General features: G+C 40.4%; 1 protein-coding gene across 2 annotated transcripts in view; it reads right to left on the reverse strand.

Moving 5' to 3' along the window:
• tet1 (tet methylcytosine dioxygenase 1) overlaps window positions 1-23,258 on the reverse strand; it is an 85,377-nt gene that overhangs the window by 60,643 nt on the left and 1,476 nt on the right. For both annotated transcript variants that reach the window (XM_062058097.1, XM_062058096.1), the window contains one exon: window positions 20,222-22,135. In XM_062058097.1, coding sequence (XP_061914081.1) covers window positions 20,222-21,991 — 1,770 coding nt within the window. In that variant the 5' untranslated portion in view covers window positions 21,992-22,135. The remainder of the gene's footprint in view (window positions 1-20,221; window positions 22,136-23,258) is intronic.

Consider the following 23,258-nt stretch of genomic DNA (forward strand, 5'->3'; position numbering starts at 1 on the left):
GGGAAGAATGCTGGTATGAGCTTTTAAACATAACCCGTTAACTGCTGCCAATCAAATGGTGAATAAGATACTCTTTAGGGTTCATAAGTTTGTAAATCTGACTGTGATGAAGTCAGTGCCTCACCTGACATGAACCTCACCGCACGCCACTGGATTACACATATACCTACTCAGTAGCCTAGTACCTACTCAGTGGCCTAGTGGTTAGAGTGTCCGCCCTGAGATCGGTAGGTCATGAATTCAAACCCCGGGCGAGTCATACCAAAGACTATAAAAATGGGACTCATTACCTCCCTGCTTGGCACTCAGCATCAGAATAATTTTGTGTGTGACAATCATTGGTACTTTAACTTTAACTTTATATGTTTTTTAAAACTGACTTGTAAAAAACGTTGCAAAATATTTGTATTTGTAAATTGAGACTAACGTTGGATCCACATTGTTGGTTGGGAAATGACCAAAATTCAATGGTCAAATGAATATCACAACCTGACATTGAATAAACGTTGTCATAAAGCATGTTGTTTCAACACTGTATTCGTGTTGTAGAATATTGGTTGGGAAATGACAAAATTTCAATGGTCAATTCAACGTCAAAACTCAACGTCGATTAAACGTTGTCAAAAAGCATGTTGTTCCAACGTTAGGTTTGAGTTGCTCAACGTTAGGACCTAATTCAGCAAATTCTCAACGTTGTTTTACTGTCTGGTGCCTGCGGGGAATATGCTCAGCTGTCAGCCAGACACAATTGTCTTGGTATTTATTTGTGTTTCCAGGTATTTAGACAATAAATCAATATAAAAGTATACAGCTGCACTGGCTGAGACTCGCTTCCAATTCGCAAACACACTAAAACTGGAGATGTGCGGATCAATAATGAAATATCGATACCAGATCTTTATGCTTTACTATCGATTGTCAAATGAAAATATCGATACTTATGATACTTTAATTCAGGAGTGTCTAAACTTTTTCCACCGCATACTGAAAAGTCAAAGTAAATGGGGGCCATATTGATACATTTTTTATTTAAAAACAGATATTGTGTCAGATTTGTATTATAGGTGACTAACTTTATTATTATTAATTATTAGTTAGAACATTTCAGTTTTTCTAATTACATACCGATTTTTGTTGTTGCTCTTTTTCTTACATTTTTACTGTTGTTTTTTCCCATGTAAGAATAGAATAAAAATAATAAAACGATTGTGCAACTGCATAATTTAGTGTTTCGAAAATCTGCCTGTATAAAATATTCATGTTCAGTTACATATTTAACAGTATTTATTATGGTTGTTGTAATTTTTTAATTTAATTCATAAGTTAGTATTATTTTATTTTTAATTAGCTAATTAAACTTTGTTTATATTTAAAGTATTTTATTTAATTATTTTAAATGCCGCTAAAACAGAGTTATATAATTAAAGACAAAACTTTGAGTGATATATGACTTTTGATATATTTAACTATAAGTTTAAACATGTTAGCTTTTTCTAATTACATTTTGCTTTTTTTCTTACATTTTACTGTTTTTCTTTAGATAAATATTTTATTATTTGAAAATACACAACTTTTTAAATGTTAGCAGATACATTAGGTATCGGTATTCGGTATCAGATGGGTATCGCCTATACCAGCCTAAATTTTACTTTTGGATCGAGAAAGAAAATCATTGGCATCGCACATCACTAACTAAAACCTGCTGCTAGCATCGAGAGTAAATGTGCGACCCCCTGGTGTCTGAATACTGCTGAAACAATTTGGCAGTTTTAAGAGCGATTGACTTATTTTAGTCATTGACTTATCTTAATTTTAGCATAATAATTATAGCAACCCCCACGACCCCAAAAGGGACAAGAATTTTTTATTTATTTATTCTGGTTTAAAAATTTAGAAAAAAACTATTCAAATAAAACCTATTTTGGTTTTCCCCCATATAAGAAATCTTGTTCTGCAACATCTCGAGGATGTTTAATTAAAGAATTGCAAGTTGAATATAATGCTTGTTTTCATAATAAAATACTTATTTCTAGCTTAAAAGTCCTGCTGATTTCTAGATATACAAATCTTAATTCAGGATGTCTTATCAAGTAAAATGATCTGTCCATGCAGCTGGTTAATTTCACTAGTTTTTAGTAGTTTTTCCTAAAATCTAGTCTTTTGTTCCTTATATTATGAAAGCTCTTTTTTGCAGGTTCACACAATTAGGCGTAAACTACAAGTGAATGGAAATCTTCCCCCCCTTTAAAGGTGAGCGTGAGTTCATCAGTTTACGCAAACGAACCGCTTTGACCCAGAGACACACAAAAACACACACACTACACACACTATGCAGGCAAGGCGCCCGGGGGGCCTAATGCCTGCACACAATGAGACAGGAAAAAGGCTCACTTAAGTTTGTGTTAAGTGTACAACATGGTGAGTCAGCACGTGTGCACTTCAAACATAACATACGAAAGCGTGCAGATGGGGGGAAGGGGGTCCGACAGAAAGGTTAACAGGTTAAAGTGTGAGGATCCAACAGAGGGCCACTCGTGAGACTGGAGCGGCATGTCTCTTAGGTGGCAAGGTAAGGGTGTCTTAGTAAGCAAGTGGCACGACTTCGAAGATTCTCCGGGGACTAAGCGAGCCATAACAGACGAAGAACGTTAAATAAGCATCTATCTTATCATTGTCTATAGATCTGCTAAGATACAGTATTCGCAAATAGGTTTCATCATGGCTGCATGTGTGTCGCCATCATTACATCACTGCGTGCCTTTAAACATGCACACTCAGCACATATATTTGCGCTCTGACAAAACAAGCGAGAGAAACATCACATCCTCTTCGACCGCATCGGGGCTTACTGACCTAGCAATGCGGCTAATGCACACACGTGGACCTTACAGGCCGATTTCAGTCTACTTGGCAGGGGCAGGTTGGAAATAAAATAAAAGGTAGCGCGAATCAGAGGCATGCCTGTGTAATGAAATGTGTGGGTTGGCTCCGCGGAAATGTTGGCAGCTTCACAAACCCCACACCACTTCCCCTCTCCCCTTTCTGTCTCACACGATTGACAGTATGTAATGAAGGAGATAGCAGAAGTGTTCAACCTTCAGCTCGTTGATAAATCGCCTGTACGCAGTTGGAACTGTGCTTTTATTTTGAAACGAAACAATGTTGCAAACTCTGAGCTTATACACACGTCTGTGGCCTTCGTAGCACTACGACATGAATATATGAGCACAACAAAAAACTTAGAACCTCTCTGGAAGGCATGCTTTTTGGATTTTCTGGAAAAAGTCTAACCTTTATCACTGCGGCTTAATTTTGGCTTTTTTGTGTTTTCTTCTGATGCCACCATAGACAGTACCAGTGAAGACAAAAAGTTAAAGCGCGAAGATAAACATAGAACTGGACCATGGACTGCATTGCGACAAACTGTCATATCAGTCATTTTAAATTATCGGAGTGAGAAGTCTATGTGGTATGTACTGTATTTTATGGACCATAGGGCGCACCTGATTATAAGGCGCACTGCCGATGAGCGGGTCTATTTAGGGCTCTTTTCATACAAAAGAAGCACCGGATTATAAGACGCATTAAAGGAGTCTTATTATGATTTTTTTTTTAATTTAAAACATTTCTTTGTGGTCTACATCAGTGGTCCCCAACCGGTCCATGGATCGATTGGTACCGGGCCGCACAAGAAATTAAAAAATAAATAAAATACAAATTGTATTTTTATTTTTTATTAAATCAACATAAAAAACACAAGATACACTTACAATGAGTGCACCAACCCAAAAAACCTCCCTACCCCATTTACACTCATTCACACAAAAGGGTTGTTTCTTTCTGTAATTAATATTTATGGTTTCTACATTATATATCAATAAAGATCAATACAGTCTGCAGGGATACAGTCCGTAAGCACGCATGATTGTATTTTTTTATGAAAAAATTTTTTAATAAAAAAATAAAAAATAAAATAAAATAAGAAAATAATTTTTAAAAATTACTGAAATGACTAATTACTGAATTAGCTCTATGAAGGCCCTATAAAAGGGTAAACATTGGCATTATTCATATTTAGACTCCATGTGTCATAGATTATAGCTTGCAGAATGGTGCTAACATATGGAAGCATTGTTTTGTTGCTGTATGCTGTGAATATTTTTGGAATATTTCTGAGTTGTTTTATACGAATAATTGTTTAACCTCATTACCTGGATGCAGGTTACTCAGTTCAAAGTCTTTAACCGTGCTGGTGCATTTCTACTGGTTATCTCCGCTAAGCCTCATTATGACCCTGAGAATACTCCATCGGAGTAGGTAGGCGGGTCAAAGGTCAGCGGCAGACAATGAGGTCACCATGGCAACTGTCAGTGCTGAAAACCTCCACTGCTATGTGTGTGTGCAAAAAGAGGGGGAAGTGGCCTGACAGGAGCGTCTGCCTGGAACAAATCACTTTTGCTTCACATATACGGACGGTCCCTTTTGCAAACAATGCTGGTGGTGGGGTGGGTGCAACATGAGGGTGTAAAGTTCAACCTGCAGCCATGTAAAAATAATATAGTCATTCACGTGCACAGCTCTAATGTTGTTTAGTAACGCCGGGCAGTCACTGAAGGCTGCCAAACACACACTCTGTGTCTCTCCCTGCGGTATCTGAAAGTGTTTTCCTGATACACGTGTTATCTCAGCTCGGTTACTACTCCGGCTAATGCACCGCAGCAATAAAATTGGGCTTGGACCAAGGGGGATTTAAATTAGCTTGCCGGCTGGCGAGCAGGACGCCAGCAGGTTTATTTACAGAAATGATACCCAATTTAGGCTGTATAGGAGGCTCAGACTTACCTAAATTATACCTTACGGTATGAGTGGTCTTGAAGGCACACTAACATCCATAAACAATGTAATAAAAGCTCTAAAGTCAAATAGTTTAGTCGTGCAAATCAAAAATGACCAAGGATTTCTACAAAACCCAAAACTGCAAATACAAGATATTTAATGTTCGAATTGAGAAACTTAATATTCTTTTGCAAATAATCATCAACTTATAATTTAATGGCAGCAACACATTGCAAAAAAGTTGGCACAGGGGCATTTTTACCACTGTGTTACATGGCCTTTCCTTTTAACAACACTCAGTAAACGTTTGGGAACTGAGGAGACACATTTTTGAAGCTTTTCAGATGGAATTCTTTCCCATTCTTGCTTGATGTACAGCTTAAGTTGTTCAACTGTCCGGGGTCTCCGTTGTGGTATTTTAAGCTTCATAATGCGCCACACATTTTCAATGGGAGACAGGTCTGGACTACAGGCAAGCCAGTCTAGTACCCGCACTCTTTTACTATGAAGCCATGCTGTTGTAACACGTGGCTTGGCATTGTCTTGCTGAAATAAGCAGGGGCGTCCATGATAACGTTGCTTAGATGGCAACATATGTTGCTCCAAAACAACACCCAGAAATGTTGCCGGCTTCGTTGGGCCCGAGCTCATCTAAGATAGACTGATGCAAAGTGGAAAAGTGTTCTGTGGTCTGACGAGTCCACTGTGGATGTCGTGACCTCCGCACCAAAGAGGAAAACAACCATCCGGACTTTTATAGGCGCAAAGTTCAAAAGCCCGCATCCGTGTTGGTATGGGGGTGTATTAGTGCCCAAGGCATGGGTAACTTACACATCTGTGAAGGCACCATTAATGCTGAAATGTACATACAGGTTTTGGAGCAACATATGTTGCCATCCAAGCAACGTCTTTTTCATGGACGCCCCTGCTTATGTTTCAACAGCATGGCTTCATAGTACAATACGGCTGAAGTTAAAAAATAAATCTACAACGATTATAAAATATGGCAGACATATCCCTCTGTATAAAAGGGTATATTGATTGGTTTTAAATGTTACTATTATACATTGTTAACATGTATGACACTTAAGAAAATAAAGAAAACCTGATGCACTCGTGTTTACTTCCCAGCATGCTATGCCTCCGGTCAAGAGTGAGGTTTTTTAAAATTTTATTTTAGTATTGTTCAGCAGTGTTTAACTTCTTTTTACACTTGTATGGCAGTTGAAAATAGAAAAAGGCACAATGAATGAGGTCGATTAGACCTTAGCAAGTTTCCCACGTTCCATTTCCCTATGTGCAACTAGAGTAGTACCTCAATTAACCAATAATAATAGGTTCTCTGAAATAGCTCTAAATTCAAAACACTTCTATATCAAATCACCATTAATTGGCGCTTGCCCCACAACCCCAAAACAACATAATTTTAACATGTAGAATGCCTTTTAAAAAGAAAAAGAAACTTTTACATAAGAAATGTTGCATAAAAACAATGCAATATAATGCACTACTAACAACCACCATTCAGTCATGTAATAATAATGTACAACGATGGTATCTTCTTGCAGCAATTTTATCGTCAAACACGCCATCATTCTCTTTTTCATTTACATGTATAAACATACTTGCCAACCCTCCCGTTTTTAGCGGGAGATTCCCGGTATTCAGCGCCTCTCCCGACAACCTCCCGGCAGAGATTTTCTCCCGACAAACTCCCGGTATTCAGCCGGAGCTGGAGGCCACGCCCCCTCCAGCTCAATGCGGACCTGAGTCTGAGTGGGGGCAGCCTGTTCTCACGTCCGCTTTCCCACAATATAAACAGCTTGCCTAACGAATTCAAACGAATGGAAACAAGAATTTCAGTTCATCCAGGACAGTTCGAAGGGGAAGGTGTATGTTGCCTGTAAATATGTAGAACAGACTTCTCCATTGAACACGGTGGCCGAAATGATATACTCATCATGAACGGAGAAGTTAAACAGGACAATACTGCCATCTAATGGATAGCCACCGGAAAACTGAAATTCAAGTATTTCTTTTATGTAAATAAAATAACTAAATATATATATATATAGCTAGAATTCACTGAAAGTCAAGTATTTCATACATACATATATATATATATATATATATATATATATATATATATATGAAATATATATGAAATACTCGAGTTGGTGAATTCTAGCTGTAAATAACCACGCCCCCCGTCCCTTCATACTTCCGCCGAACGAGCTGTTTGGAATTTGTACAAAATTGTGACGTCACCGTTTGGGAAAAACGTCACCGGATTATCCATATATGGTATAAATGTACCCAGAGTGCCTTGTGCGCGTCTGTCGTCGTAGGCAGCGTTGTAATCAGTAAGCTCCTTCTTTTTCTCTATCCTCTTGTTGTGGGGCAGACTGGCTCGTACATGCACATGCATATTCTGCTGTAGCCATTTCTAATACAAAGTAGCTTATAGTTTGAACTTCTATCTCTCGGTAGATGGTGGGGAGAAGACGCAGTAAATAAGACCAGCCCACAAATAGGCGCACTTGAAAAGGGTCTGTAAAACAATCTATGCACAATTTTGCCCAAAGAACCACCATTATATTTTATGTAGACCACAAGTGTTACGGCGGGGTTGCAGCTTTCTGCGAGGTTTGTTCTCCCAGGATGCAAACGGACGACTCCGGACAGGACTTTCAGGTAGGAACATGATTTAATCGTAAATTAACACTCAAAGAGGTACAAAACAGAAAACAAACCGACGGAACAAGGTGCCGATCGCACCTGAAGCTAAGGCTACTACTTAGCACAGACTAGAGATCACTAGCAGGGGCTAGGAGACAAGCAAAACTTATGTAACAGTAGCGTGACGCAAACAAAGAAGCCAGACCGACTGACTGGCAAAGGCAGGCTTAAATAATGTGTCTTGATTACAAACAGGTGCGCGTCCCAAACACAAGAGGCAGGTGAAACTAATACGTAGCCCTGGTAACAAACTCAGAGGTGCATAAACAGGAACTTAAGGAGTCCAAAACTAACAGAAAACACAAGTGACTCGAAAAACTTAAACAGACTATAAACCGGGCAGCGGATCATAACAACAAGGAAGTGTTTTAAATGTAGAAAAAAAAATTATAATATGACCAGTGTAAGGTACAAATGTATATGTTACTTAAAAATGTGCCTTTATGGTTAATAACCCTTTTTACGGTGACAGTTTGACACTGGAACTGATTATTTGTAGTTATATTATTTCCAATGAACGACACAGAAAAAAAGGGATTGTCTACTGTCTTGAGACTTTGTGACATAGCTAGCTAAATTTCCATTTAAAGACATGTGTAATAAAAAATAAAAATGCACCATGCACTTGAAGTAGTGACTTATTGGTCCGGTGGGATTTGTGCTTCGGATAAAATGATCCAGTTCTGGCTGACTTAGGCTGTTTAAATGTTTTCAAAATAGGTCATTTCCCCTTTGGTTCAAAGCAGATGATGTCCTTGTGTATCAGTTTGCATAAGACGGTAATGATAACACCTGTCTCTATTGGTCGTCCATCAATAAAAAGGGTTAGCGTGTTTGGGCTTCTTTGTTCAAATATACTACATAAAGTCAGAGGGGCTGGGAAAACTATGAAAGGCAGCATTTAGTGTCTGGTGCATATGTGCCTTCAGGGCCAGGTTCCAGGTTTTTGTCTTGACTGCCCAATATAAGACGAGGCCATGAGGGAGCCATCAAGCTTGAGTGAAACCAGACATCTTTTAAAAGGGAAACGTCCATTCTTGACTGAAGCATAAACTCATGCAAACCGGGGACTGTTTTTTGTTTGCTATATTGTCCTGGGCATATTTTGGGCTCGCTGGGCGTTGAAGCAGCTATCTACTTTATGTGACCAAAACAAACCACCGCAGGCGTCGTCGCGCGCTGTGCTGAAAACAGGAACAGCGATCGACATGCCACTACACGAGGCGCTCGACTTGGCCTCTGCCCTTTTTCACAATCCTGTGGAAGAGACGTTTGCAGGAAGGGTGTGTGAGCTTGATGAGCAAGACTGGCCATCAGCCTATCGCTCTGTAAATGCACATTTGCAGTAACAACACTCTCACCTTCCCTGCGCCACTTGTTGAGCATCGACATCAAACATGAACTCAAAAAAATACCATAGTGTCATGTTTATTATATTCAAAATAATAATTCAACTCATTTCAACAATTGCGAGAGCTGCCAGTGTGCTAAGTTGTTGACAAGCTGCAGGTTGTGTCCAAAATGCTAGCAAGGATTATCTGTTAACTGTGTTTTGCTTTTTCTTTGGCTTTGTGTGTTTTCTTGGAGTCATTTTGCAATGGTGATGTGTGATACGATTTTACTTTATTTAGTCAAATTCAGGATGGTATCGATGATACCGATTAGGGCTGGGCGATATATCGAGTTTGCAAGATGTATCGATATATTTTTAAACAAGATATGAATAGAGATGTCCAATAATGGCTTTTTTGCCGATATCCAATATTCCGGTATTGTCCAACTCTTAATTACCGATACCGATATCAACCGATACCGCTATATACAGTTGTGGAATTAACACATCATTATGCCTAATTGTGTTGTGATGCCCCGCTGGATGCATTAAACAATGTAACAAGGTTTTCCAAAATAAGAGAACAACTTCAAGTCAAGTTATGGAAACCCTGCACTGCCATATTTATTATTGAAGTCACAAAGTGCATTATTTTTTTTAACATGCCTCAAAACAGCAGCTTGGAATTTGGGGGGTTGAGGTGGGCGGGGTTTGGGGGGGGGCGGGGTTGGGGTAGGGTGGGGGGGAATGTAGGGGGTAGCGGGGGGTGTTTATTGTAGCGTCCCGGAAGAGTTAGTGCTGCAAGGGGTTCTGGGTATTTGTTCTGTTGTGTTTATGTTGTGTTACGGTGCGGATGTTCGGGGGGGGCGGGGTTGGGGTAGGGGAGGGGGGGAATGTAGGGGGTAGCGGGGGGTGTATATTGTAGCGTCCCGGAAGAGTTAGTGCTGCAAGGGGTTCTGGGTATTTGTTCTGTTGTGTTTATGTTGTGTTACGGTGCGGATGTTCGGGGGGGGCGGGGTTGGGGTAGGGTGGGGTGGGGGGGAACGTAGGGGGTAGCGGGGGGTGTATATTGTAGCGTCCCGGAAGAGTTAGTGCTGCAAGGGGTTCTGGGTATTTGTTCTGTTGTGTTTATGTTGTGTTACGGTGCGGATGTTCTCCTAAAATGTGTTTGTCATTCTTGTTTGGTGTGGGTTCACAGTGTGGCGCATATTTGTAACAGTGTTAAAGTTGTTTATACGGTCACCCTCAGTGTGACCTGTATGGCTGTTGATCAAGTATGCCTTGCATTCACTTGTGAGTGTGTGAAAAGCTGTAGATATTATGTGACTGGGCCGGCACGCAAAGGCAGTGCCTTTAAGGTTTATTGGCGCTCTGTACTTCTTCCTTCGTCCGTGTACACAGTGGTGTTTTAAAAAGTCATACATTTTACTTGTTGAAACCGATACCAATAATTTTGAAACCGATACCGATAATTTCCGATATTACATTTTAAAGCATTTATCGGCCGATAATATCGGTAGTCCGATATTATCGGACATCCCTAGATATGAATTAAGAAAATATCGTAATATCGATATAATTTATTTAACGTTAAAATGACCAAACACCGCTTATTTGTTGTGTTCCTTCTTCTCCCCCGCTTCCCACTCCCTCTCAAAACTCCAAGCCCTCCCCTTCCTCCTTCCAAGATGCGTTTGCACGTATAAGAACATCCATGATTGGTTGGTTGTTTACTATGATGAGTCACCATTGGTTAAGATTAGAGCAAAACATTAGGGAGAGGCCAATCAGAGGCAAGATTGGGCGGGTCATGGAACCAGGAAGGGAAATCACAACAGAAGTCCTAAATGATGACAAGAGAGTCGTAGAAGAGAAGAGGGAATATTCAAGCGGGCGATTTATATATAAAAAAAACTAGTGGAAGATGGCAGAGGAATTCTCTTCTTTAGATTTTTCTTTTAGCTATGTAGCCGACGTCCAGGAAACCCACAATGGGTCTACTTGGCCACATTTGAACAAATGTATGCGTCTGGATAAAACATTTATTGGAGTTGTTTACCATGTAAGCCCAAATCAAAACTGTTCTCGGGTTGCCAAGCCGGGCATATTTCGCATGAGAAATGCTGCCAAAAATGTATGCCAAAGTGAGGAAGATCATAGCCGCACAATTAAGTCATGTCACTTACTTGGCACTGACTAGAACCGTACGTGTGTGACAATCCATTACATCGTCGACTGGGATATAAAAAGTGCCTGCCTGCAAATTAATTTTTTTATCTGAGTTTGATACATTTTGTATTATTTGCACAGCTATGTTATCTATTTTACGTACAAGTAATTTTTTTCTATTCTAATTATGTTATGTAATTCTGTGCTATTTAAACAGTTTATTTTCTGTGCTGTAAATACCCATCTTGACTAACTGGGTTAAAAAAAGTGCCACTGATTGTTTACAGTACAGTTGTCATTCAGTTCAATTTCAGTGAATCTCGGTCAAAAATGAATATCTTTTTATGTATACTTTCACCGAAAATGTGGGTTATGGGTTATACGCTATATAGCGCTTTTCTACCTTCAGGTACTCAAAGCGCTTTGACACCATTTCCACATTCACCCATTCACACACACATTCATAGACTGATGGCGGAAGCTGCCATGCAAGGCCCTAACCACGACCCGTCAGGAGCAAGGGTGAAGTGTCTTGCTCAAGGACACAACGGACATGACTAGGTTGGTAGAAGCTGGGGATTCAACTAGGAACCCTCAGGTTGCTGGCACGGCCACTCTCCCAAACCCCGCCATACCGTCGAGATATATTTTTTCGTCCATATCGCCCAGCCCTAATACCAATCCGGTACCGAATGAAAATAAACCTAATGTGTCTGGCACAAGTAAAAAAGTAGTGTATTTCAAGTGTTGCTGCTCTTAGGGTATCATCCTCAAGCGACACAAAATCCCAGGGCGAAACAAACGATGGCGTTATTCTGCACTGAATGCGTTATCTTATCCATATTCAACTCAGTGTGCAGTGTCTCCAAATAGCCTACAATAAAAGTATAAATATATACATGAACTACTTCATAATTATAAGTGACTCATTTTAATTGCTAGTGATTTTCTTGAATAAACAAACGAGAGACTGAATGACGTTACATACTTACCTAGGCGAAATAAAAAGTACTTGCCACAAATCAGGTTTCATTTACACAAAATCTCAATGATTTAATTAGTTTACATTGTGTCCCTCTTAAAGATACACATTATCTCCAATAACTAAAGTTTTAAAAGTATCTATATTATGATTTGGTGATCGATTTTAAAGCATAAAGATCTGGTATCAATGGTATAGATATTTCAGTATAGATCTGCACATCACTGTTTTGCAACAATTATTCCGAAAGATGGCGCCATGGAAGGTGTCAGTAGGTCAAAATAGGTCTAAGTGTAGCCCAGATGAGTTAAGAAAGTATCACAAAATGAACTCTTTGTTTTTTTATTTTTAGTCAGGACAGCCTGAACAAGGCAAGAGGAGAAGAATGTAAAAAAAAAAAAAAAAAAAGCTAAAGACACACCTTTTTAATCAGGCTTTTCAGTGATCATCTGTTTTTTATAATTGTATTATGTTGTTTTTTTAGCATAATCATTAATATTTCTACTATAATTCTCTGAATGTTATGTTTTTATGAACGTATTAATGTAATATTTATAATATAAAACATATGATGAAATATATGTAAAAATGTAAATATAAATATTACATTAATACGTTACTAAAAAACATAACATTCAGAGAATTATAGTAGAAATATTCATGATTAGGATAAAAAAAAAAACACAATAAAATAATAAAAAAACAAATGATCACTGAAAAGCCTGATTAAAAAGATGTGTTTTGCTGTTGCTGTTTTTGTCTCTGTCTTATCCCCCTCTTGTCCCCACAATTTCCCCCTCTGTCTTCCTTGTTTTCTCTTTACATCCTGCTACGGCCCGGCTGCACCAAATGATAATATAAATACATTTAATAAAGTCAAATACAAATAAGGCAACAAGAGAAGTATCCTACACTTCTCTTTTGTAAAGTAAATCTGAACAGCCGATATGGGCATCTGCATCAACTATATGATTTGCCTGAGAAGCTGGACAGGACAACAAAATAAATAAATAAATACATTTAAAAAAAGATGTGTTTTCAGCCTTACATTAAAAAATGTACGGATTCAACATGTTCCACATCGTGTACACCTGGGAGAAAGTGAAGAGGACACATTTTATTTTTGAAGCTATTAATGTAATATTTATATTATATATATATATATATATATATATATATATATATATATATATATATATATATATATATATATATATATATATATATATATATATATATATATATATATATATATATATATATATATATATATATAAAACATATGATAAAATATATGTAAAAATATAAATATAAATAATATAAATATTACATTAATATGTTAATAAATACAAAACATTCAGAGAATAATAGTAGAAATATTAATGATTAAGTTAAAAAAACAACACAATAAGATAATAAAAAACAGATGATCACCGAAAAGCCTGATTAAAAAGGTGTGTCTTTAGCCTTACAATCAAAAATGTACGCATTCAACATGTTCCACATTGTAATGTGTACACCTGGGAGAAAGTGAAGAGGACACATTTTATTTCTGACGCTATATGATGCCGTCAGCAGGCGATTCTTGGTGACGTCTACACAACTGTAAGTTAAAGCTATGTGTGTTTTCTGCTTTTGGTTCTCCTGCGTTCATAAACAAACCATAATGAAGGCATGCATCGTAACTACGTTTCACAACACACATACTGTACACGCCTGCTTTGCCAGAGACATAGCATAAAACATTAAAAAGGTGCCTGTAAGATATTTATTGGCATTGACCATTGTATGCACCATACATCATACCTGACCATAAAATAATGCTACTTTTGTGGAAAACAAATGCTTTGCAGGTAGTCTAAATATAGGTGCTTTAAAGAGACACTAAATGTTGTACAAAACCAGTGAAGTTGGCACGTTGTGTAAATCGTAAATAAAAACAATATACATTGATTTGCAAATCCATTTTCAACCTATATTCAATTGAATAGACTGCAAAGACAAGATACTTAACGTTCAAACTGGAAAACTTTGTTATTTTTTGCAAATATTAGCTCATTTGGAATTTGATGCCTGCAACACGTTTAAAAAAAGCTGGCACAAGTGGCAAAAAAATACTGAGAAAGTTGAGGAATGCTCATCAAACACTTATTTGGAACATCCCACAGGTCAGGGGTCGGCAACCCGCGGCTCCGGAGCCGCATGCGGCTCCTTGACCACTCTGATGCGGCTCAGCTACATACATGCCAACCCCCCTGATTTTCCCAGTAGACTTATGGATCTCTCATAGATTACTCCCAGGGAAAAAATAATCCTATTTACACTCCAATTACTAAATAAAGGGCGTGCCCTAATTGCACTGCAGTAATTGTCCTCTATAGATGTCCAGCCACATGTTGCATGATGTTATTAGTTGCACACACAGGAGACAGCAAAGCATACTTACTCATCAGCCACACAGCTTACACTGACGGTAGCCGTATCAAACAACTTTAAAGGCCTACTGAAATGAATTTTTTTTATTTAAACGGGGATAGCAGATCTATTCTATGTGTCATACTTGATCATTTCGCGATATTGCCATATTTTTGCTGAAAGGATTTAGTATAGAACAACGACGATAAAGATTGCAACTTTTGGTATCTGATAAAAAAAAGGCTTGCCCCTACCGGAAGTAGCGTGACGTAGTCAGTTGAACATATACGCAAAGTTCCCTATTGTTTACAATGATGGCCGCATGAAGTGAGAGAGATTCGGACCGAAAAAGCGACAATTTCCCCATTAATTTGAGCGAGGATGAAAGATTTGTGGATGAGTAAAGTGCAAGTGAAGGACTAGTGGAGAGTTGAAGCTATTCAGATAGGGAAGATGCTGTGAGAGCCGGGGGTGACCTGATATTCAGCTGGGAATGACTACAACAGTAAATAAACACAAGACATATATATACTCTATTAGCCACAACACAACCAGGCTTATATTTAATATGCCACAAATTAATCCTGCATAATAACACCTGCGTGTTTGTTATGCTAGCTCCTAGCTCCTCTGCTAGCTCCTAGCTCCATAGAACACGCCAATACAATTCAAACACCTGATCAACACACACAATCACTCAGCCCAAAAGACCGTTCACCTAACCCAAGGTTCATAAAGCTTATATATTTTTAAAAAGTTACGTACGTGACGCGCACGTACGGTACGGTACGTGTTATGCTAGCTCCTAGCTCCTATGCTAGCTCCTAGCTCCATAGAACACGTCAATACAATTCAAACACCTGATCAACACACACAATCACTCAGCCCAAAAGACCGTTCACCTAACTCAAGGTTCATAAAGCTTATATATTTTTAAAAAGTTACGTACGTGACGCGCACGTACGGTACGGTACGTGTTATGCTAGCTCCTAGCTCCTATGCTAGTTCCTAGCTCCATAGAACACGCCAATACAATTCAAACACCTGATCAACACACACAATCACTCAGCCCAAAAGACCGTTCACCTAACCCAAGGTTCATAAAGCTTATATATTTTAAAGAAGTTACGTACATACGCAAAAAAAAGTTGCGCACATACGGTCAAGCGATCAAATGTTTAGAAGCCAAAGCTGCATACTCACAGTAGCACGTCTGCGTCTTTGTCATCCAAATCAAAGTAATCCTGGTAAGAGTCTGTGTTGTCCCAGTTCTCTACAGGCGTCTGTGTATCGAAGTCAAAAGTCCTCCTGGTTAGAGTCTCTGTTATCCGAGTTCTTCCATCTTGACTGCATCTTTCGGGAATGTAAACAAAGAAGCGCCGGCTGTGTACTGTTGTGGCTGACTACGTTCGAAAAATACGTCCATTTCGCACCGACAACTTTCTTCTTTGCTTGCTCAGCTTCCTTCTCCATAATGCAATGAACATGATTGAAACAGATTCACGAACACAGATGTCCAGAATACTGTGGAATTATGAAATGAAAACAGAGCTTTTTCGTATTGGCTTCAATGTGGAAGGCATACCCGTGTTCCCCGGTCTACGTCACGCGCATACGTCATCCTCAGAGGCGTTTCGAACCGGAAGTTTAGCGGCAAATTTAAAATGTCACTTTATAAGTTAACCCGGCCGTATTGGCATGTGTTATAATGTTAAGATTTCATCATTGATGTATAAACTATCAGACTGCGTGGTCGGTAGTAGTGGGTTTCAGTAGGCCTTTAACATTGTTACGTTACAAATATGCGCCACACTGTGAACCCACACCAAAAAAGAATGAAAAACACATTTCTGGAGAACAGCCCACCGTAACACAACATAAACACAACACAACCATTACCCAGAATCCCATGCAGCCCTAACTCTTCCGGTCTACATTATACACCCCCGCTACCACCAAATCCCCCCACACATCAACCCCCCCCTCTCCGTGCGTTGGTTGAGCGGAAGAGTTAGGGCTGCATGGGATTCTGGGTATTGGTACCGTCAGTGTAAGATGTGTGGCTGCTGAGCTAGTACGCCTTGCTGTCACTTACGTGAGCAAGCTAAAATTGCATTCTACGTGTGATCGAGCAGGTACACTGTTAGGGCAGATTGTAGAGGGCGCCAAATGCAGTGTCATCACGCTCTGATATTCGGGAGTCTCCCGGGAAAAATGAGAGGGTTGGCAAGTATGACGCTATCAAGCGCCATTCGTTCAAAACTTGCGGGCTGCACTAACATCGAATTTCCACGTTAAAAAATTTCCACGTTAAAGTGCGTGCCGGTGCGTGTGTCGGAGACCCCTGGTTAACATAGCACAAAGCATTTAAGCTTTGTATGCGGTGTTTTTCATTTTAAATTTAAAATTTTTTTTTGTGGCTCCCATTACTTTCTTTAATTTGTGAAACTTGCCAAAATGGCTCTTTGAGTGGTAAAGGTTGCCGACCCCTGCCACAGGTGAACAGGCTAATTGGGAACAGGTGGGTGCCATGATTGGGTATAAAAGCAGCTTCCATGAAATGCTCAGTCATTCACAAACAAGGATGGGGCGAGGGTCACCACTTTGTGAACAAATGCCTGAGCAAATTGTCGAACAGTTTAAGAACAACATTTCTCAACGAGCTATTGCAAGGAATTTAGGGATTTCACCATCTACGGTCCGTAATATTCAGAGAATCTGGAGAAATCACTGCACGTAAGCGATGATATTACGGACCTTCGATCCCTCAGGCAGTACTCCATCAAAAAGCAACATCAGTGTGTAAAGGATATCAACACATAGGCTCAGGAACACTTCAGAAAACCACTGTCAGTAACTACAGTTTGTCGCTACATATGTAAGTGCAAGTTAAAACTCTACTATGCAAAGCGAAAGCCATGTATCAACAACACCCAGAAACGTTGCCGGCTTTGCTGGGCCCGAGCTCATCTAAGATGGACTGATGCAAAGTGGAAAAGTGTTCTGTGGTCTGACGAGTCCACATTTCAAATAGTTTTTGGAAACTGTGGACATCGTGTCACAACACAATCAATCAATTAAAAAAAAGTGTCCTCGGGAACAAAGACGAAAATAACCATCCGTATTGTTATAGGCGCAAATTTGAAAAGCCAGCATCTGTGATGGTATGGGGGTGTATTAGTGCCCAAGGCATGGGTAACGTACACATCTGTGAAGGCACCATTAATGCTGAAATGTACATACATGTTTTGGAGCAACATATGTTGCCATCCAAGCAACGTCTTTTTCACGGACGCCCCTGCTTTTTTCAGCAAGACAATGCCAAGCCACGTGTTACTACAGCGTGGCTTCATAGTAAGAGAGTGCGGGTACTAGACTGGCCTGCCTGTAGTCTAGACCTGTCTCTCATTGAAAATGTGTGGCGCAGTATGACGCCTAAAATACCACTATGGAGACCCCCGGACTGTTGAACAACTTAAGCTGTACATCAAGCAAGAATGGGAAAGAATTCCACCTGCAAAGCTTCAAAAATTGGTCTCCTCAGTTCCCCAATGTTTACTGAGTGTTGTTAAAAGGAAAGGCCATGTAACACAGTGGTAAAAATGCCCCTGTGCCAACTTTTTTGCAATGTGTTGCTGCCATTAAATTCTAAGTTAATGGTTATTTGCACACAAAAAAAACATGTTTCTCAGTTCGAACATTAAATATCTTGTTTTTGCACTCTATTCAATTGAATATAAGTTGAAAAGGATTTGCAAATCATTGTATTCTGTTTTTATTTACGAATTACACAACGTGCCAACTTCACTGGTTTTGGGTTTTGTACTTTATATTTAGTGAACTAAATATACTCCAATTGTAGCTGACTAAAATGTTGTGCAATTTTGTTGACTAAAACTAAATCAATATAGATGAGTAAAACTAGACTAAAACTAAAATACATTTTCGTCAAAAGACTATGACTAAAACTATATTAAAAACTGCTGTCAAAATGAACACTGTGACAGTGACATCGGAAGAGACTATTTCTATTTTCTGTTTTACAAACAGATCGGACGGACAGTGTTCAACCTTTGAGGTGCAGTACATGTATAAGTGAGCGCGTGAGACGACAGAGCTAGGAAGCAGACAGCTCTGAATAAGAGGGAATCTGCAAATGTGTGTGAACGTGAGTATGCAAACAAACTGAGCACTGCAAATGAGCCTCTGAGCCACACTGACCCACATTTCAGGACGTTCATAATAATACGGTTGCATATTCTTTTCCCCTTTTCCCCTCCTATATTAGGCAATAGTGCACATAGGTCTAACTTAAATAAACCTGCAGGTGTTATATAACAATCATTTCTAATCCGCCTATGCTGACGCCGAGGGCTCGGTCAATACACACACTCACACACACACACACAGCGCCACATAGACCCTCACTCATAGTTGGAGCCGAACCCTCCCCCCTAGCCACATGGACACCATTGAGCGATGCACATGGGAGATGGCGTGGCTGCAAACAATGAAAGAGGACATTTCTGCTGGTTACAAAACTGCTGCACGCGTCATAATAAAGACAAACACAATGTGATTGGCCTATAATATTCCCATAATAAGTTGCACAAATAATGCCATTTTTGGACTATTAGCTACATTAGCAAACAGCTGCTGTGGGACACACTGAACACAAAGCAACATTAGGATTGCATATCGTGGATGCTATTCCAATGCTTTCCTTTGCCATTTGAAACAAACTGATCATAACAAACACAACAGAAATACTGGAATATTGAGCCAACAGGCAACAAAAGAGGCCCCATTGTAAATGTCACTATTCTGAGAGGCATGGCAAATATGCAGAGATAAGCATGTTTCTGCTTATAACAGGTCTCACTTAACCTTCAACAAAAGGAAGGCCGAAAAAATCAAAATACATCAGTAGTATGCACTGTTTGTGTGTCATTTTCATAATGTTGAAGTGTTTTTGATGGTTCTGCAAAAGACAAAACATATTTGTAGTGTGCCTTTTGATTGAGGAGCATGAAGAAGAGGACTTGATTCACAGATAAAAACCTGTTTCTGGCAAGCAACAGAAGTCTCACGTGTACGAAATCTAGTCTGTATGTCATTCTAATAATATAACAGTGCACTTCTGACTCGTCTCCAAGACTATAAAAAAATATCAGAGTTAGCCTATAAAAAGAAGCTGTGATTCCGTACTCAGATGTTGACGATGACGGTAACGGTAACAATGTCTTCACCTCTATTGGTTCTGGAGAGGGCCGCCTTTCTGTGGTAAGTATCTTTGCTTGAGGAGCATGAAGTAGAGGACATGACCCAGATTAAGACATGTTTCTGGCAAGTAACAGAGGTCTCATTTGTACAGAAATAAGACCCCTCAATGAGTGAGGCCAAAATAATCATCTGAATGAGCGGTATGTATGTAATTCCCATAACATTACAGTGCACTTGATGCAGTTGCTGTATTAATCATTCTGACTCCTTTCCAATGTTATTTTGGCTAAAACACACAAGGATTAGTGCTCTTGCACCATCACACGCACATGACAAGAATAAAAGGCATCATCTTACATACACAAGTCACATACTGTATTCTCATACCACACTCCGCCACTTCTATCAGTCAAAGCTTGACAGAAAGGAGGCAGCGCGTTTCAAGCCATTGTTGGAAATTCTCACGATAACATTACTTGTAGCTGCGCGAGCTGTTGTTGCACGGGATACTGAAGAAGCCTTACCTGGGCAACAGGGAGCGCGAGTGGACTTGACGGCCTTCTCCTCTTCAGTTCAACGCACTTCCTCATCTTACAGATCTGGTGACCGGTCCTGCGGTTTAAGCAGCAGCTGCACCGGCCGCAACTGATCTTCATCAGGCACGGCTCGCACCTCCCGCACCTGCTACGCTTTCTCCGCTCCTTCCGTTGTTCCTTGCGCCAGGAGGGCAGGTGCCCGCCCTCAGGCCCGCAGGGTCCCGACAGAACCGAGGAGTCTCCGTAGCCAAGCTCGGATTCTGTGTCGAAGGAGAAGGAGGAACGTGTGCTCTCTGAGCTGTAGGACAACACTGAACTGCCGTCCAGAGAGGGTGTCGAGATCTTTGGCGGTGGTTCTAGCTCGGGCGCCGGGTCACACTCAGATATGCTTGATGATGGCAAAGATGTCTCCACCTCTAATGGTTCTGGAAAAGGCTGCCTATCTTTGGTGTGCGTCTTTGCTTGGGGAGGACTTTGCTGCGGTTCCCAGAAGCTCCTTGATTTAAGGTACCCACTACAGATAATAACAGGTGTACTTCGCACTTGATTGGTCACCTTGGAGGTCTCTGGGACAGCAGAAGTTATTGGGACTGGAGGCCTAGCACCATGAATGGTAGTTTGCACTTCTGTCTCACTCTGCCTCTGAAGGTCCACTGAGGCGCAGGGGATTTTGGTGGAATTTGAGGTAGCTGTGTTTGGGACAGTTAGCACCATATCTTGCGACTGTTCCTGTGGTCCTTCAGTGGACTGTGGTGATTCCAGAGGTTGTGAGGCTGGGGTGCTTAGGTGGGATGCAGCTGTATTGGTCAGAACATCACTAACATCATTAGCCGGCACATCTGCGATGTCCTCCGTCACTTGCTCAGCTTCATCAGATCTTGGAGGCGTTTTCTCAGCAACTTCCTCAAGATGTATCTCCTCCTTTTTCTCGGCGGTTTCAGTCCTATTCCCTCCCAAGTCCAAAATATCATTTTTGAGAAGGTCGTGCTTTTGAGCCGGTCCTTGCAAAGCAGGGGAGTCAACCCTGGTAGCACCTAGCTCAGTGGAGCTATCTTTGCTTGGTTCCAGTTGAAGGTTACCTTCATCTTCATCACCTTCAATGCTTGTCTGGTGGTCTTGCTCGGCTATTTTGCTGTCACAGCCGCACGGCACACAGTCCTCCAGGGTGTCATTACACGGTGGAGAATCCGCTTTAAGGGGGCTTCCCTCTTTAGCACTTTTATTGGCAGGGACCTGAAAATCAGTTTTCAGAGAAACTGGAAGATGTTCTTCATCAATACACGGTTCTGGTTTCTGGACATCAGTAGTTGTTTCGTCTATGCTGGTGATCAACTGGTTTCTGCGATGTGATGCGGCTCCTCTTCCTCGACCTCCCCTGGTCTTTTTTGCACCTCTGCATGGTTTGGGAGGCAAGCAGGAATCAGCTGACACCCGTACACCCCGTGGGGACTTCCTGCGCCATAGGGGGTCTTCGAACTCGCCAATGTGGTTAGGCACATTGCTCAAGCGCCTAAGCCTTACAGATCCTGTTACATCGAGGGCAGGGTTAACCCGAGCAGGCGACACACTTCTTCCACCTAAGACCCGACTACTGGGTCTTCCCCGAGGTCTTCGGCCTGACTGAGTCTTGGAGGTCGACCTGGTCTGGAGACGCTCTGAAGCTCTCCCTCCGGCCTTATTTGATTTGCCGGTTTGTCTTTTGCTGCTCACTGCTCTCTGGCCAGTCTTTCTCCTGGTGGATTTGGTGGTTGCAGGCATGGCTGAGGGTATGGAGTGGGGGATTTGTGACAGCCAGCATGGGAGCCAGGGTTTGCTGTTGAACTTGATGCACAATTGGTCCTACGAATCTACCGTTTTACTCTTGACCTGCCCACTTGGGTATAGCAGTTGGCGGTGCATGACCTATAAATAGAAAATGAAAAGAAATACAATTTAACCTGTACCTGTATTTACTGTGTAATAAATCAATTGACAACATAACGCAATTTTGCAGCAACATATTTCTTGTCTTATGTGCTGTTTAGCTCAACAATTAAATATTGAACAGTTGGACATGTGCACATAAAGGTCACATTACGTTCACCCCAAACCTTATAGTGCATTTTAGGTTCCAATTCTCATCTGATAGCCAAATATCCATAACTTTTCTTCAGTGGTGAACAGGTGAAACTCAAAAAAATTTAATATCGTGTAAAGGTCCATTCATTTCAACAATTCAACTTCAAATGCGAAGCTAATATGTGGTATAAACTCATTACATGCAAAGTGAGATATGTCAAGCATGTATTTACTACTTTGAAGATCATGGCTTACAGTGTTTGAAAACCTGAATTTTTCTTGAGATTTTCAATTTGAGGTCCCCGGCTTCCGCCCGATTGAAGCTGAGATAGGCTCCAGCGCCCCCCGGGACCCCAAAAGGAATAAGCAGTAGAAAATGGATGGATGGATGATGGATCATCAAAATGATATCAAAAGAAAGCTTGAAATATCCTGAGTTGCATGTTTTGAGCCTAGGTCAGAGGTGTCAAACTCATTTTAGATCGGGGGCCACATGGAGAAAAATCTACTCCCAAGTGGGAGTAGATGGTAAAATCACGGCACGATAACTTAAAAATAAAGACAACTTCAAATTGTTTTCTTTGTTTAAAAATAGAACAAGCGCATTCTGAAATTGTACAAATCATAATGTTGTTGGGTTTTTTTTTTACAATTACCTGTTGCGGTTAATAGTATATATACTTTATTTGTCGTTATTTATATTTGAATAAATTATGTGATAATGTTCATCAGTCAACTCATTGGTGTTAATTTTCAATCCATCAAGATAAAAAAATGATATCCAAATTACAGTATGTTATTTATGTAGTTTGCTCATTTTCCTCGACTGATGTACTAACATCCATCCATCTTCTTCCGCTTATCGCGGGGGCAGCAGCCTAAGCAGGGAAGCCCAGACTTCCCTCTCCCCAGCCACTTCGTCCAGCTCCTCCCGGGGGATCCCGAGGCGTTCCCAGGCCAGCCGGGA

This window comes from Entelurus aequoreus, linkage group LG09 (assembly GCF_033978785.1).
Source record: "Entelurus aequoreus isolate RoL-2023_Sb linkage group LG09, RoL_Eaeq_v1.1, whole genome shotgun sequence".
NCBI lineage: Eukaryota > Metazoa > Chordata > Actinopteri > Syngnathiformes > Syngnathidae > Entelurus > Entelurus aequoreus.